This window comes from Engraulis encrasicolus, chromosome 24 (assembly GCF_034702125.1).
Source record: "Engraulis encrasicolus isolate BLACKSEA-1 chromosome 24, IST_EnEncr_1.0, whole genome shotgun sequence".
In the NCBI taxonomy this organism is placed as follows: domain Eukaryota; kingdom Metazoa; phylum Chordata; class Actinopteri; order Clupeiformes; family Engraulidae; genus Engraulis; species Engraulis encrasicolus.
Genome location: NC_085880.1, coordinates 45,537,011 through 45,554,576, shown reverse-complemented (window position 1 = coordinate 45,554,576; position 17,566 = coordinate 45,537,011). Strand labels below are relative to the sequence as shown.

Sequence of the window (17,566 nt, the reverse complement as noted above, 5' to 3'; positions counted from 1 at the left end):
GACGAGACGAGACAAGACGACAAGCTAAGACAAGAGACCAGAGATGTGCCGCGCCCACTGTGATGTTCTCCAGGTGGAGGTGCTTGTTATGCACGGTCTCAAAGAGAAGAGATGAGGAGATGAGAGGAGAGGATGTCTAGAGAGAAGAGAAGAGAAGAGAAGAGAAGAGAAGAGAAGAGAAGAGAAGAGAAGAGAAGAGAAGAGAAGAGAAGAGAAGAGAAGAGAAGAGAAGAGAAGAGAAGAGAAGAGAAGGAGAAGAGAAGGAGAAGAGAAGAGAAGACCCACCGTGATGTTCTCAAGGTCCAAGTGCTTGTTGTGAACGGTCTCGCACAGCTTGCGGATCTTCTCCTTGACCTTGGAGATCTCCTTGGCCGTCAGCTGGTCGTCCACGGGGCTGTTGTCCTGCTCCAGCTCCAGCAGCCGGATCATCAGCTCCAGACAGGCCCGGTCCAGATCCATATTCAACCGGTCCCGACTCAGGATGTACATCAGAGACGCCGTGCACAGAGCCAGGTTCTGGAGGAGGAGGAGGAGGAGAAAGAACAGCAGAGAGATATGGGGGGGGGAGAGAGAGAGGAAAGAGATAGAGATAGAGAGAGAAAGAGAGAAAGAAAGAAAGAAAGAAAGAAAGAAAGAAAGAAAGAAAGAAAGAAAGAAAGAAAGAAAGAAAGAAAGAAAGAAAGAAAGAGAGAGGGAGATAGAGAGAGAGACAGAGAGAGAGAGAGGGGGGAAGAGAGGGGGAGAGAGAAAGGCAAAGAGAAAGAGAGAGTGAGAGAAAAGGAAACGACAGAGAGCGAGCGAGAGAGAGAGAGAGGGGGGGGGTGGAGCATAACAGATTGGAAAGGGGAGAGATAGATGAATAAAGAAATAGTGAAAAGGGAGAGAGCATAACAGTCAGACAATTGAAAACCAAAATGGACAATATGGACAAACTTGGACAACAGCAAGAATATGAAATAGAATAATATCAAAAGGGAGTAATGTGCCACATCGCATCATATGCATCTTGAAACACTACTGAAACCAGGGTTCCCACTCTAATTCAGATATGAAATTCCATTAATTTCCATGACTTTCCAGACCCAAAAAACAGAATTTCCATGACCACTTCCGTAAAAAATGACGTGAAAAAGTTTTTAAAAGTGTGAAAACTGAGGACTATCTTCACCCCTAGAGATGACGCCGAGCCACCGCCAGACTTACGTAGGTGGGCTCATTTCATTCTAGAATGTTGCATTACAGCACGGAACCAAACCGTCTCTGGCGAAGCTTTGTAGTATAACCAGTAAGAAACAATGTTACACACCAAACAAAAAAGTTTTTGCTTTTACACAACTGTTAAGAAAATTCCATGATATTCCATGATTGTGCATGCAAAATGGTAGAATTCCATGACTTTCCATGACTGGAAAAACTTTCATGAAATTCCATGATATTCCAGAAATTCCATGACCCGTGGGAACCCTGTTAAACACAACACTTAGACCGCCTCACTACTGTTCCCTATGCAGCCAACAGGTAAAAATGTGGAAGTACGTCTATTACAATTACAATTACAATTTTCTACACTTTTCAACTTTTCATATACAAAATTACACTACTGAATCCAATGCAGAGAACTCTCTGGCAGAAGCTACCAGTCAAAGAGCTGCTAACGTATAACACTGGAGACAACTGGAGGCAACAGAAGACTCACTCCAACACATCATTTACACTATACTTCCCTACTCTGGCCGATGGCAGAAGAAAGTCAGCCTGAACTTTTTTGAAATAAGAAAAACCCCAATGGTTATATTTTATTCTTCAAACAAACTCTATGCCTGAGCCTGAATACCATCTCTGCCTCAGTCCCTCGAGGATTTCACAGAACTTTATTGCAATTGTTGCAGGTAAAAATACCTGTTTTCACAAGACATGTTCCGCAAAAAAAAATTGCTGTGAAAGTTGCTGTGGGTTTTTAGGCCTTTTTTGCAACAACATTGCATTTGGAAATGAAATTTGTGAATTCCTGAGGAGTCTCCGCCACCATCTTTGACACGAGTTCACTCACTGGGTACTGAGCAGTCATCGAGCATCTTGAAGACCTCTGTCACCTTCCCTCTGGCTGTGGCGTGTGTGTGTGCGTGTGTGTGTGTGTGTGTGTGTGTGTGTGTGTGTGTGTGTGTGTGTGTGTGTGTGTGTGTGTGTGTGTGTGTGTGTGTGTGTGTGTGTGTGTGTGTACTCACCGGATGTTGTGGTGCGTCGCTGAGCATCTTGAAGACCTGTGCCACCTTCCCCCTGGCTCTCAAGTGCATCCGGAAGCCTGGCATAGCACACCTAGTGGCCAAACTGATGATACTGCAGGAGGAGAGGAGAGGAGAGGAGAGGAGAGGAGAGGAAGAGGAGAGGAGAGGAGAGGAGAGGAGAGGAGAGGAGAGGAGAGGAGAGGAGAGGAGGAGAGGAGAGTTCAAACCACTGACGGTCAAACCATGGATTTAGCGCATAGTCTGACACAAAATTGAGTAGCTTAACATTATAAATAAAACAGATGGAGACCGGAAACTGGAATTGGAAAAAGCTGGAGGTATTGACTGTTAATAGAATTATGTGCGTACTTTGCCAAATGTATAAATGGGCCTTAATTCAGGCTGGATAAGAGAGCCAGCGTCGTAATTTTTTGCTCAGAAATGTACACAAAAGCCCATCAATATCAATGTTAATAATGATATTAGAAAGAGCGGATTATCATATATGGGACTGTGTGTCTGTCCACATGACTTGCGTGTGTGTGTGTGTGTGTGTATGTGTGTGTGTGCATGCTATTGCTATTAAAACAGTCTATCTGAAGGCTTCACGCCTTACATCATGAAATAGTTTCTTTGACCTCAGGCACAATATGTTGCACAACAGTGTGTGTGTGTGTGTGTGTGTGTGTGTGTGTGTGTGTGTGTGTGTGTGTGTGTGTGTGTGTGTGTGTGTACCCTGCTCTTCCTTCCTCTCAGCTTAAAGCCATGAGCATAACCGTATGCAATCCCTCTTTGGCCTGAGGCAGAATGTGTTACATTGGTACCCATTAAAGCTGGGGTGTGTGTGCATGTGTGTGCGCGCACGTGTACGTGAGTGTGTGTTATCAATATAAGCTTGCTATTTCATGTGCATTTGCTGCAGCATTTCTATAAAGTTGTTAACTGGGCTGCTGTTCATTGTTCATGGTCATTAACGCGCACCGCAGCTGGCCCTTTAATTTATCCTCCACGGTGGTTTTGTTGATCGGTGGAGCAGCCTCGTGCAGATTGTTTTGACGTTTGAGTTCTTATTGCCATTTAAACCGCATTGTAAGAAGTTGTCGTCTCTCGTGAATGACAACGTACACCCGTCCCAAAATGTAAAATATGAAAGTTGTAAGGATTTTGGCCGGCACGATAAAAAAGTGAGCCGAGTGAAGAAGTGGAAGCTGGAAGCTGCCGATGTACGAGTTAGCACCATGAATTCCCAATATAGCATTTTGTAGCTACAGATAAGCGACACGTCTTCACAATGTTTTGCACCGCCGCCATAAACGCTGCCTTCAAGGCGACAAGAGGCAGTCAAGAATTGTAAGGGCACGAGACCGACGCAGGCGGTATCATGGCAAAGTTTGGCAAAACAGCCAGGAGTCAACACCGAGCAAGCAAGGTAGGCGACAGGCTAGATTCTACTGTAGTTGGAGAAGTTAGGTCCCGCTTGTCTGTATGTGAGCGTGAGTGAGTGAGAGAGCGAGAGAGAGGGAGAGAGCGCGCATCTGCTGTGGTGCCGCTTGTCTTCTGTGCTTTCCCAAAAAAAATGACATGGAAGAGCATTTTTACCACCGTCTATTCCGTGCCCAGTGCTTTTTTTTACGTCCTGTTTGTTTTTGTGAGGGCTTTCACTTCACCATTTCGGCTCGTCTTTGAACTTGCATGAAACACTCCCCCGCTTGATATTCGAAGGGTTCGAATATTCGAATAGTTCGAATTCATGTGATTTTCCTGAGCGAATATTCGAATGTTATTTTAGAGCTATTTTGACAGCCTTGATTTGCTTTCATGGAATGACTTGAGTTATAGGTAAATAGGTATGTGTCTGTAAAATGTATCTTAAAAAAAATCTTCAATCTGTATCTTTAATTCAGCTAACAATGTCAGAAGAGAGAGAGCGGGAAAGAGAGATAACGAGAGCGTGAAAGGGAGGGGGGAAAAACAAGAGAGATAACGAGAGCGTGAAAGGGAGGGGGGAAAACAAGAGTGGGAAAGAGAGATAAGAAGAGAGAGAGCGGGAAAGAGAGATAACGAGAGCGTGAAAGGGAGGGGGGAAAAACAAGAGTGTGAAGGAATTTTGCAGCACAACATGAGAGTTGGAGCCCCTCCCACTAATTAACACCATACCCCATAGGGGGCCCATGGAGACTGGAACTAGGCTGCTGTGTGTGTGCGTGTGTGTGTGTGTGCGTGCGTGTGCGTGCGTGCGTGGGTGTGTGCGTGCGTGTGTATATGCTCACCTAAGCTAAAAGCAACTTGAATATTTCATAAAGGCTGGCTGGCTGGCTGGCTGGGAGACGTCGATGCCATAATCATCCATATGCTGATTTTCTTTTTAATTGTTGTAAACAAAGGCAGTTTGTGTGTGTATGCGTGTGCCTGCGTGAGCGTTAAAGGCAGTGTGTATGTGTGTGTGTGTGCCTGTGTGGGCGTGTAGCCAGCTGATCTGACTGTATTAATTGTAATTAGCAGGAAAGTGAGAGCCAGGGAACAGACAATGATTATAGATCCCGGATGAATGGATGTGTGTGTCTGTGTGTGGATGTGTGTGTGTGTGTGCGCTTAAGGCATTGTGTGTTGGAGAGTGTGTGTGTGTGTGTGTGTGTGTGTGTGTGTGTGTGTACCTAAGGCATCGTGTGTTGAGGTGTGTGTACCTAAGGCATCGTGTGTTGAGGTGTGTGTATCTAAGGCATCGTGTGTTGAGGTGTGTGTATCTAAGGCATCGTGTGTTGAGGTGTGTGTACCTAAGGCATCTTGTGTTGAGGTGTGTGTGTGTGTGTGTGTGTGTGTGTGTGTGTGTGTGTGTGTGTGTGTGTGTGTGTGTGTGTGTGTGTGTGTGTGTGTGTGTGTGTGTGTACCTAAGGCATCGTGTGTTGAGGGGTTGTCCGCTCTTCAGTCCCGTCTCCAGGTACTCGAAGTCGTCTGTGAACTCCTGATTCTCCCCAAACTCCACCACGTCATTAAAGTGCTTCACATGCTGAACCACTGTATACAGCTGGAGAGAGGGAGAGAGAGGGAGGGGGAGAGAGAGAGAGAGAGAGAGAGAGAGAGAGAGAGAGCAAGAGAGATGTTTACTAAAGTCCTCTAGTGAACCGATTTCAATAATTTACTACAAAAACAAAGCAGGGCAGTACATTGAAACAGAAAAAAGTAACCACACCCACACTCTGATATTGGCAGCTCAGCATCAACATTGGGCAGCATGTTACAGTGAGCTGAATGTGCAGATCAGGGTTCATCAATAGTGCAGCGGTGGGGTGTGTGTGTGTGTGTGTGTGTGTGTGTGTGTGTGTGCGTGCGTGCCAGTGTTAATCTCATTGGTCAGCCAGCCAACAGCAGTGTCATCGGGGGCTGCCTTCTACACCTGCCTCGATCCTCTCTCTTCACCGCTTTCTTCCTCTCTCCCTCCTTCTCTATCACTTTCCCCCTCCCTCCATCCTATATCTGCTCTAACTGCTTCCATCCCTCCACTAATACAGTCCCCCTCTCCCCAGTCACCCATCTACCTCCCTCAATCAATTCAATTTCTCTCTCTCCCCGAAACCCTCACCCCTCCACATCTCCAGGTCCGCTAAAAACGCTTCATTTCATGCGAATTTCTGAGAAAAAAAAAACATTTTGAAGACCAGAACTTACTGAACCAGTTTCTCTTATGTTGAACATTGTAGATGTAAAAGCTAAACTAACTGTTCGATATAATAGGAAAGTCATACTTCTACTGTGGCAGATGTACATGATATACACTGCCTGATGAAGGTCTAAGGACCGAAAGCTAGCACAAAAAAAGACCTGAATTGTGCGGAGTCTCCTTTTCGTACAGAAACTTCAACTGAATCCTGCAGCTTCTAAACAGATGAGCGGTGACCAATCACAACTTTAGTACATGATATATATAAAAAAAATTCCATCTCCCAGAGTGCACCTCACCTCCTTGTGTTCCTTCCTGCATTTGAGTGCAGTGACGATGTCCTGATAGGGCTGTGTGGGGATGGTGTCCGACTTGATGAGCTTAGGGGGCGGCGGCGGTGCTTTGAAGACGTCGTCGTCCTTCTTCTTATGGGAGTTGGTGTCCTTCTCCTTGCTGCTAGTGCTAGTGCTGCTACTACTGCTGCTACTGCTGCTTCCACTGCCACCGCCACCGGCTTTGCTGCTACTGCTGCTACTGCTGCTGCCACTGCCGGTGCTTCCCAAGGCAGCCTGCAAACAGGGAAGAGGGTCAGTAAGTCAAGTGATTCGGGATGCAAATTATCGATCCATTCATTCATTCTTAGTTGATTGACCTTATCAATCGACTTATGATTAATTGACAAGCAGTCATTTGCACTCCGACATTTCACCTGGGTCTCTCACCAGTCCAGCTGATGATAAATTGATTTTTTTTTAATCGATTAACGAATTTATCGACTAAAGGGATGCATGACTTTTTGCATCGTCCCCACTGAACTCCTTTCGTTCTGAAACCCTGATGGTCTCCTAAAGGGGCAAGGAAACCATATGATTCCAGCTTGGAACCTTACTGCATACAGATTAATGAAGACACTCTTCAAACAGTCTCTTCCGCCGCAATCGTCTGGTGACGTTTCATTTTTCAACATATTTATAAGCAGCTTGCGCTGAAACAAGGCCAGCAAGCAGACTTGCGCTGCATGCAAACCCTCCAAACAGCAAATCGGTCTCCAACGGACCAGCTGAAGGGCCAACATTGTGGGAACACAGTTAATGCTCCCGAATAAAAAGTATCGTTTGTTCTGAGCAGGATGAAAAACTTAACAGATCAGTGGCTTAACATGAAAATCAAGGGACACTTTGAAGTAGGCATTAATAGAAATGAGAAAATAAAGTAAAAGTGCAGACCGGTTGGGGGACAGCTTGGGTACACACGTTTGTTTTGAATGGAGGAGATTGAACAGAGGGCAGAGAGATGAGCAAAAACAATAACGGCAAAGGCATACAGAGACAAAAACAAATAAACAAAACTATTTTTCATCATTGCCAACTTCCTGATGGTGCCTTGATCAAACAAAACAGGTCGAGGTTGGTGGTCTATCTCTGCAGACTGTCCTATTCATTTCTGTCCTCTGCAGCTTTAAACTGATTTCTCATCAAAACAAACAAACAAACAACAAACACCCAAAACTTCCCCTTGCAAAGGTTTGGTGTTCTGCTCTGCTATTCACGTCATGCCACTGGTAGACTGGCCCCCTCTTCTGAACACGGGATATGTTACATGAGTGTTGACACAAGTCACAGCACAACACATGCCGTGCAACAGAAGCCACAACATGTTTACAGCCATGACGCACCTAAACCTAGCCCTAATTTTAAACCTAGCCCTAATTTTAAACCCTAGCCCTAATTTTAAACCATAACCCTAATTTTAAACCATAAGCCTTGTTTGAGGGGTGTGCCTGAGAGGCAGGCTGCCTTAGAGGCTCCGTAGAGGGTAAAAAACACAGAAACACGATGATCCCATTACCATTTCATCTCAACACATATTGATATGTTAAGCTCAGCTAGAGGGAGTCAATACTGCAGTTTCTGTTCATACATTCTAGTTTCTAATTCATCTCGATGGGGTGTGAAGAATTGCCATTCATGTTTTGCACAGCTTTGACAAGGTAACGTTTTTTGTTTTTTTTTCTTAATCCGCACTGGTCTTTCATCCATTTTTACAGAGAAACTTTTTTTCACAACTTGAGAAACTTCTGAAGAAAGCCCCACAACAGTTCACCTAAGGTACACAAAACAGACAGATCGAAATGGAGAGACTTTGTTTCTGCCCTATGCGCCGAATGGCGTCATGGGTTAAGGAAAAGAACATAAAACATCTCCAGAAGTAGGACGACCCAAAGGGTTATCAGATAACATTTCTATTTCCCATCTGCATTCTGTGATGATTGTAGAGTATAAAAGAATATGCACAGCAAAGCATACTGGAATTAAATCAATTAATTCCCTTCGGTTATCTGCTGGGACCAAATTAAATTGAATGTAATCAAATGGCTCGAAATAACTTGTTTAATTGGAATTTCAACTTGATTTATTTCTGGGGCTGAAAGTGGAACAGTAAAACTGTAATTCTGCTCAAGCATGGTGCATGCCAGCTTCTGTTTGTGCGTGTAGGTGGGAAGATGCTAACACCTCTCCTACGACAGCGCAGAAAGAAAAAAAAAAGAGGAAAAAAAAAAGAGAGAAAAAAAAAGAGAGGGAGAGGGAGAGAGAGAGAGAGCGAGAGAGAGCGAGAGAGAGAGAGAGAGAGAGAGAGAGCAATAGAGATAGAGAAGGGGACAGGACAGGAGGAGCAGGCGTGAGGGAGAAGGGGGCCATATGGGAAAAGCTGGCACAGGAAGAGCTAAAAGATGGTGGCAACAGAGCAGAGAGGGTGTTAACTATTTAGGGACATGTTCAGTTGGCTGGAGCAACAGGACCACAACAAGCCAAGTTTCTGGATGCAAAAAGAAGTGTGTGAACCACAACACAGAGAGAGAGCTCTTGGGGATAGGAAAGTACAGCCTGTGCTCGTCTGTGTGTGTGTGTATGTCTCTGTGTGTGTGCGTGTGCGCCTGTGTGAGAGAGACTCACAGGGGCAGAGATAGAGAAAGTGTGTGCGTGTGTGTGTGTGTGTGTGTGTGTGTGTGTGTGTCTCACCGGTGCAGAGATGGTGCGTGTGGGGGCTGGAGGTTCCTCTGGCTCTGGCTGGTTCCAGTGTCTGGCGTTGTACACCGCCTTCGCAGGAGACTAAAACACACAAACATTGACACCAACATTAGCAAATCAATTACAACACAGTTACTGAGTCACATCACAGGCTACATCTGAATCTTGCGGTAGGCACTGCCTCCTTAGCAGTAGCTATCCCTCTGTGTCCTGGGGTGCATTTCTCGAAAGCACAGATGCTAAGTACGTTAGCTACTTTGTTGGTTGCGATGCCATTTCCCATTGGCAACTACCCAAGTTGCTAACAATTACACTTTTGAGAAATGCACCCTGGCCAGTAGTTTCTATGTAGAAAGCCAGCCAGTAGTAAGCAAAATTCGGATTCAAATTAGCCATCTATCTACAAACCTTTTATGTACTCACATCTCCAAGCTGTGTCATGGCCTTGCCATGTCATGTTTGTAATAATGTGCACTGCATTGTCCCTGCTAAATAAATATGCTACAGCACCGTCATTTACATAACCTTTGAACCGCATCGGTTCCTGGGAGAGAGAAAGGAACAGGCAAAAAAGGACATAAAAGGTTCATCCTATCCAAAATGATGTGTGAGATGTGACCAGACAACTTCTCCTCTGAGCACCAAGAGGACATTTGGACGCTGCACTTGTTTTCTCACCCAAAATAAAATAGTAGTAAAATAAAAATACTATGTATTAACAGAAGCAGCGACCACTGACCTCAAGTCATTGAAATCGAAACCTGATCTAAGTCTTATCAAGCAGTTTCCAAAAAATAGAAAGGAAAAGAGGAGAAGACAAGGAACTTTCTCAAGGCCATCCGGCGAGTAGACGTTTAAAAGCAAATCAATACGGCGTTCAGAGAATCTGACTTGGGCCGGCTACGCCATTAACCAGCCGCTCTATAGTAGCCTTGGAGACAAAGGCAAAACATCCTGTCTCATGTAGACATGAGGAAGGAGAGAGAGAGGGAGAGAGAGAGAGAGAGAGAGAGAGAGAGAGAGAGAGAGAGAGAGAGAGAGACAGGGAGGGAGGGAAGGAGAGAGGGAGAGAGAGGGAAAGAGCGAGAGAAAGAGAAAGAGACAGAGAGGGAGAGGGAGAGAGAGAGGGAGAGACGGGGTACAGAGAGAGACAGAGAGAGAGAGAGAGAGAGGTTTGCAAACAGACGGGGTCAGGAAGAGGAAAGAAAGAGAGACAGATGTATGGACAGACAGGAAAGAGAAAGATAAATAAATAAAGAGAGATATCGAACAAGTGAAGGAGAAAGAGGAGAGGGAGAGACAGAGAGAAAGAGAGAGAGATGTGTGTGTGTGTGTGTGTGTGTGTGTGTGTGTGTGTGTGTGTGTGTGTGTGTGTGTGTGTGTGTGTGTGTGTGTGTGTGTGTGTGTGTGTGTGTGTGTGCGCATGTGTGTGTGTGCGCATGTGTGTGTGTGCGCATGTGTGTGTGTGTGCGCATGTGTGTGTGTGTGTGTGTGCGCGCACGTGTGTGTGTGTGTGTGTGTGTTGGGGGGGGAGATCTGGGCCAGCTCACAGCAGTCGCTGCCACTGAGCAACAGGGAGGGTTTTTGGGGGCAGGCATATGCCAGGACAAGATGAGGACCCAAACACACCCCCCTACTCTCTCTCCCCCCCCAGTGAGACATCTCGACACACAGGCCAGCACTCAGCCACCCCGTGGGAGAGACAACCAGATCCCAAAAAATGTCGAAAGTGACATCAAACATGAGAGAGATGCCATCTCTCGCAACCAAAACCTCATTATTTATTTACCAGCTCAAGTTAGACTCTTGGCAGTCACGGAGCCGAGAGGCAGTCTGGGTCGGAGAAACTTGGATGGTGTATTTTCTTCAGAACAAGAAAAACAACCCGACCTGGCTTAGAGGGGGCTTGCATCAGGGCTCTGGACTGTGCTGTAACAGATGCTGAATACTGAGCGCCTTCGATCAAACTGCGGTTGTGTTGAGCCAGTGGTTCCCAAACTTTTTCAGCGTGACCCCCCCCTTTTGGACTTCAGAATATAGTCTGAATATTTTCGTTAAGAGGAATCGGCGTGTCCTGCAGCACATTTTCAGTCTAGGTGATTGGTGGATTCGGAGCCAGAATACGAGATATGCTACTGGAAAGGCTAAGTTGTGCAGTGTCAAGTGAAAACGTCAAAAAGAAGGTCCTAACTAATATAGTAATTTGTGCAACCTTAGAAAGCAATAAAACATCTTTTATCTTTTCAGGGGATCTAGTCAAGGTGGTAGGCGGAGGTTTTTTTGTTCTTTTTTTTGCGAGGTGGCCGATTCATACATTTATATATATAAAAAAAGAGGAAAAACATGCACATCTGTCTCAAAAAGATTGGGTGCAGGACTAGCAGAGTCACATGTAAACTGAAAGTGACACCAAGCTCCAGTTTCTCTTATTTTAATGTGACGTTTCGGGCAACATGGCCTTCGTCAGATTCATGTCTTGGAGCTTGGTGTGGAGCTTGGTGTCTTGGAGCTTGGTGTCGCGGACTTTACTCTCGGTTTTCACGCGATTTATACATTTATCCATGAAGTGCTGAGGAAACATCGAGAAAAGTTGTGAGAGGTTGGAGGGAGGGAAAGAGAGCAGTTAAAGAGGGAGAGGACCGGAGAGGTGAGAGGAAGAGAGGTGAGAGAAAGAGAAGAGAGGAGAGGTGAGAGAAAGAGAAGAGAGGTGAGAGAAAGAGAGGAGAGGAAGAGAAGAGGAGATCGACAAGGGATTGGGAAAGGATCGACTATGTGAGGGAATCGTTAAAGGGGAGTCAATGCTGCTGCCTTCACCTTCTTGAAGATCTTGCGGCTGATGTCCTTGGACTTGTCAAACAGCTTGCCGTGCCGAGGCCTCTGCGTCTCCGAGCCGCCCGATCCGGAGTCGTCCGTGAACTCCAGGGAGTCTGAAGAGGAGGAGGAAGAGGAAGAGTAGGTAGAGGAGGATGAGGAGGACGAAGAGAAGGAGGAGGACGAAGCGAAGGAGGAAGAAGAAGAGGAGGAGGAAGAGGCAAAAATGATTTTAAAAAAGAAAAGAGTTAAAATGCCAGTAAACAAGCCCTGAAGAACTTTCCAGAAGAGCAATACAAGCTACCAGTTTGTTTTTCACTCAAGAAAAATAAAAACAAGACAGCAATAGCTTTGGCTGAGATGTGTGGAGGTCAAAAACAAACCAATAAGTTTCATCAAGCCAATATGCCATGACGAAATAGAAATGGAGTAGGCTTTTGAAACATTTGTCAAAACATACCAAATAAATGATTAAAGTGCACTGCTAACATAAAAGATAAACAGACAAGAAAAACAAAAACAGAAAATAAATAGATAGACTTTTTTAAACATGCTATTATATTACAATAACATAACTATCCAAATCCACATCAAATAAAAATGAAACACGAAAAAACTTGTGCGTGGTCTGACCTGTATTGGTGTGTGCCGGTGTGTGTGTGTGTGTGTGTGTGTGTGTCTCCTGTACCGGTGTGTGTGTGTGTGTGTGTGTGTCTCCTGTACCGGTGTGTGTCGTGTGTGTGTCGTGTGTGTGTGTGTGTGTGTGTGTGTGTGTGTGTGTGTGTGTGTGTGTGTGTGTGCTGACCTGTGTTGGTGCTGGCTTGGCTCTCCTGTGAATCGCTGGTGTGGGGGCTATCCACCCCACTGGATGACGCCCCTGCCCCCGATGCGCTGGCCGCGGCCGCCGCTGCTGCTGCCGCCGCCTTGCGGGCCTTCTTGCTGGCCTTGACCTCGTCGTCGTCGTCACTGTCGCTCTCGCTCAGCTCGTCGAAGCCGAAGTACTTGATCTTGTAGCTGGCGCTGCCGGAGGCGGTGGCCCCCTCGCCCTCCGACCCCTCCTGCCCCTCGCTCTCGTCGAACCCAAAGAACTCCAGCTTGGTCTCCTTCTTGGACTTGGACTGCGTGGGCCGGAACCTGTTGGGCAAATAATATTATTGGATTAGATGGGAGAGAGTGTAGAAGAAGGGAAATATGTACTCCGCGCCTCTATACCAGTGATTCTCAAAGTGTGGTCCACAACAAAGCTCAGGTGGTCCGCAAGGAGATTTCTGCTTTTCCAGGACAAGCTAGCAGTAGGCTATTTGTAACGGTACTACAAAGCTAAACATAGCTGAAGTCATATTTTCACCACAATAAGACAGGCTTGTAAATGTGAATAAAAAGCAAGTGGTCCGCATCGAAATTGTCAGTGTCAAATTACCACCCCTCAACTGCCAATTCAGTTGACAGGTGGTCCCTGAACATTTTTGGGGCGACAAAGTGGTCCTCGGTCTGAAAAAGTTTGAGAAACACTGATCTAAAGTAACTATCAGGTGCAACCAGTGCAGGGACTTAACAGAAATGAACTTGGACATCTGCGTTGGGAGATGGGGGAGATAGGGAAGATGTTTAATTGTTTGTGAGGCGCACTCATCATAAAACATAGTCCAGGCACTAGTGTGTGTGCGAAGTCCGTCCATCTCTGACTTTTTCTTGATGAACCTGGTAAAAAAGTGGTGCCATTGTCCCTCTGTGATTGTGTAAGTGTGTGTGTGTGTGTGTGTGTGTGTGTGTGTGTGTGTGTGTGTGTGTGTGTGTGTGTGTGTGTGTGTGTGTGTGTGTGTGTGTGTGTGTGTGTGTGTGTGTGCTTTCGCTCCCCTACCTGGTGGGCTTGGCAGGTGACGCGTCAGTCTTCCTCTTGAAGGTGCCCGCCTCTCCGATATCCACCACCGGGGCGGCGCTAGTGAGGTCGTCTGTGCGCTCGATGGTGTCCTGTATGGTCACGTTGCACACGGACACACACGAGGGGTGCAGCACCGTGTAGTCCCGCACCCTGCCACGACCCGCGGGCTTCTGCTGCTGTGTGGTGCCACTGCCACTAGGCGGCGGCCCCGAGCCCCGTCCCACGCCGCTGCTGCTGGGGCCGGTGGTGGAGGAGGATGTAGCGGGGGTGGTGGTGGAGGTGGAGGTGGAGGACGCTGATGGGTGAGCGGGAGGCTGGCAATCCTTCTGGGGCGAGCCGTCATCCGCCTAGTAATAACAAGAATAATACATGTTATTCTTTTTTTTAAAGATATTTTTTTGGTCTTTTAGACTTTGAGTGCGTTACAATATGCGACCTTGCCTCCTCCACAATAGAATGCCTTTGCTGTGCTACTGTCCCAGAGAGTTGGAAAAAAATCTTCATAGAAGAAGTCACTCTTAACAGGTGTGTTAACCAATCCTGTCTGCATACTATCAGTGCTGCATTGCTTTCTAAACATAGGCTATTCAACACACTTTAAAAACACACTGAAAAGATATGGTCATAGTAGCCTACTAAAAAAAAATTAGTTCATAATAATGGTGATCTTAGTTTTTCATACTGACATCCTTAAATTTGACTTGGTAGATCGCGACAGACCATCAACTTCAAAAGCAGATCTCGGTTAAAAAAAAGGTTGGGCACCCCTGGGCTAGAGTGAAGAGGGGCGTTTCTCTACGCTTTGAAATTCGAGCTTAAGACAGAGTGAAGTACCTCTCCAGTGTCCTTGTGCCTCTTGGGCCTGTGGTAGACCCGGTTGGTGGTTGACTTGAGGAGGGGCAGCTGCTCGAAGTCCAGTGGTTCTGGTTCAGGTTCGGGGGCCGGCGGGGCCTCCTCCTGGGACAGTCCGCTGGGGCCCTCACTCTCCAACGAGTCCTCACCTGCAGGGCAGTCATTTAAATCAGCTCTTAATTAATAACACATTCATTACAAATATGAAAGAATTGTGAACCTACACTTCGTCAGCACCTGGGATTGAAAGACAGTTGTCTATGCAAGCTGCAATTCAGGTCTGTTCAGTGTCTGATTTTGAGATCAAACTGAGCTTTGGACCTGGGACTTCACCATTCTGTGGCATTATACCAGGCATGATGCCACATGCCATTCATATGAATGATAGCAAAAATGTGACATTACATTTAGCTGAGGCTTAGTGACAAAACCTCATTGGAGAAATGTGGGTTTAGATGGCCCTCGAGGGTAAAGGGACTTAGATCAGTGGTGGCTCGAGACCTGGGCTCTAAATGTATTCATTCATTTCATGAGCCCTATTTAAGGTCCTTTTTTAAACCTCGCACTTTATGGTTTGTCCTGTGCTGTCTGTTGTCTATATGCGTTTATGTGTTAATGCTGTCTTGCCGCACATTTATTTTACCCCTTTTGGGGGCAATTGAGTCGAACCTTGACCTCCTCACCTGGTGACGATGATCTCTGGCTGCCCTCTGAGTTCCATCCGTCGGAGGTGTCCTTGGTAACGGTGGTCTTCAGGGTGGTGTAGGACGAGGTGGGCTTGGCGGTGGCGGCGGTGGATCTGGACCAGGCGCTAACCGTCACGCTCGTCTGCAGGGGCTTGTCTGTGTGTGAAGGATAAAAATGAAAAATGAAAATGAAAGATGTAATTCAGAAGATGTAGAAGTATACACATCCCACCTCTGCTGAGGCCAGGTGCAGGACAAAGGCGTTTCTGACAATATAAAGAGTAAATGTCCTCACACTCTTAAGGTTTATTCAAGTCATGCACCATTTCGACCCATTTAGAGTCCTCATCAGGCATGTTGAAAGGTTGCATGTCTTGAATAAACCTTAAAAGCGGAGGTGCAGTCTGCGGACTTCTAAAAATGGAAGTTAGCAGCATGTAATAAAACAAAAGCCAATAGCAGGGAGAAGTGATGGATGGCCTAAGCGGTGAGGATGACACGAACGCCAGATTGCAGGTTCACATCCACCAATTGTCACTAATGGGATTTGAGGTGCCACTTTAGGAACTGTACCCTCCTTAAACAGAGGTCCACAGGCGATGCTGCCTTCATGGCGGCCCCCTGCATGTGTGCGGGGTGGGATTTAACATAGGGTGCATTCCAATATGCGACCTTGCGTCCTCCACTTGGGCTTGCTTAGCTGATGCCCCGCCTCCGTGGAGAAAACATTTAAGTTTCCCCGCTGTCAGCCTAGCCAAAACAATTTTTGGGGTACTATTCTTCATTCACCATCTAGTTTGCAAATGAGAAAATGACTTAACAATTGAGCCTTTGCGAGATGTTGAAATATAATGCTGTTGTCAGTGATGTCATCACGACATATTACTTCCTGGTACGAGGCCACAAGCACAAGTGGAGGACGCAAGGTCGCATATTGGAAAGCACTCATGTGCTCTGATGTGGTGTGTTCTCCGCTTCCGGATCAAGCTATTCCCGTCGAGGAGCTACTCGGACGAAATTAAGTTTCTTCTCGTTTTTCTCCTAAAAGCTTTGTCTGAAACTTACAACTACAAACAACTGATTCGATGTAGTGTTACCTTAGCGTTACCTTGTTATCACTCTTACAACAACATAAGCACATAGGCTAACCTCCCCACCATCCAAATTTTGCTTTCCACCAGGCTAGCCTACATAACTTTTTTTTTTCGCGCCGAGCCCTACTCGGCTTTAGTTTCACCTCACCTCATAGTCAATTTTGCAACACTACACCAACTATCTCGCAAAAATAACCTTTTCTGCTGCATCCGCAGACCTAATTATGGCCAACTCTACCTGCGCCTGCAGTGATCTAGCTAATGCTAATGAAAGACTAGCCAAAGCCAACATGACGATTGAAACACTTAGAAGTGACATTCGCCGGCTACAATGCGAGGTAGTCATAAAATCCCATAACACCACGTTGAAACACCAAACCAGTAATACTAGCGCCAACCTAACTACACTATCTTTTTTCCCCAGCCACAGCAAACACCAGCCGAAGTCCCCCCCGAATCCACCGTGCTCCACTCCCGCGCGTCGTAGCTGGACGGAGGTGGTTAACGGCGGCAGGGGAGTACTGCAGAAATGTTCACCACCTCTAGTGACTAGCAATCGTTTTTCTGTACTTGACTCAGTCATCGATGCAGAAACTGACCCTGTCCCCCCCTCCCACCAGGTGCCCAAGCCTCTACCACAAAGAGTGCGACCCAGAAGCCGCCGGACCCTCGCTACCCCCAGGCAAATCACCCGAGAGCAGCCTGCCCACTCAGAACCCCGGCGACCACCATCAACAGTCCTCATAGGATCTTCGATGGTTCGCCACGTAACCCTACGAAACGCCCAGACGTGGTGCCTACCTGGAGCTCTCGTAGCCGATGTCCAGTCGAATGTGCCGGACGCGCTGTCACAGTATCCTACTGCCACAACTCTCATCGTCCACGCAGGCTCCAATGACATCCGGCTGCAGCAGTCTAAAAAACTTGAGTCCGATTTCCTCTCTCTTATTAATACCCTTCGCAGCACTGGAAAAAAATACGCTATCTCAGGCCCCATCCCCTCTGTTTGTTTCTCTGCCTTCCAGTTCTCCCGAATCCGCCAACTGCACGTCTGGCTGATGAGACACTGCCGCCAAGAAGCCATTCCCTACGTTGACAACTTCTCCGCTTTCTGGAACCGCAGAAACCTCTTCGCACGAGATGGAAGGCACTTAAACAGATCTGGCGCTCGTCTCCTCGCGACCAACCTAGAGCTGACCCTCGAAGCCCATCGGTCCTTGGATTGACTAACAGGTGTTTCAAATCCAAAGCACTACACCAATTTAGATACTGCGTGCCCAACAGAGAGTAGGCCTACCCCACTAGCTATCCACGCTGTCACTACCCGTA

General features: G+C 46.7%; 1 protein-coding gene across 1 annotated transcript in view; it reads right to left on the bottom strand.

Annotated features, from left to right (window-relative positions):
* Positions 1–17,566, bottom strand: part of wapla (WAPL cohesin release factor a) — a 60,393-nt gene that overhangs the window by 31,578 nt on the left and 11,249 nt on the right. Inside the window, exons 3-12 of the mRNA XM_063191312.1 lie at positions 15,141–15,299; positions 14,440–14,606; positions 13,585–13,952; positions 12,529–12,857; positions 11,727–11,839; positions 8,904–8,993; positions 6,183–6,452; positions 5,114–5,250; positions 2,226–2,337; positions 286–516 (exon numbers count right to left, since the gene is read on the bottom strand). Of these exons, the coding sequence (XP_063047382.1) occupies positions 286–516; positions 2,226–2,337; positions 5,114–5,250; positions 6,183–6,452; positions 8,904–8,993; positions 11,727–11,839; positions 12,529–12,857; positions 13,585–13,952; positions 14,440–14,606; positions 15,141–15,299 (1,976 nt within the window). The remainder of the gene's footprint in view (positions 1–285; positions 517–2,225; positions 2,338–5,113; positions 5,251–6,182; positions 6,453–8,903; positions 8,994–11,726; positions 11,840–12,528; positions 12,858–13,584; positions 13,953–14,439; positions 14,607–15,140; positions 15,300–17,566) is intronic.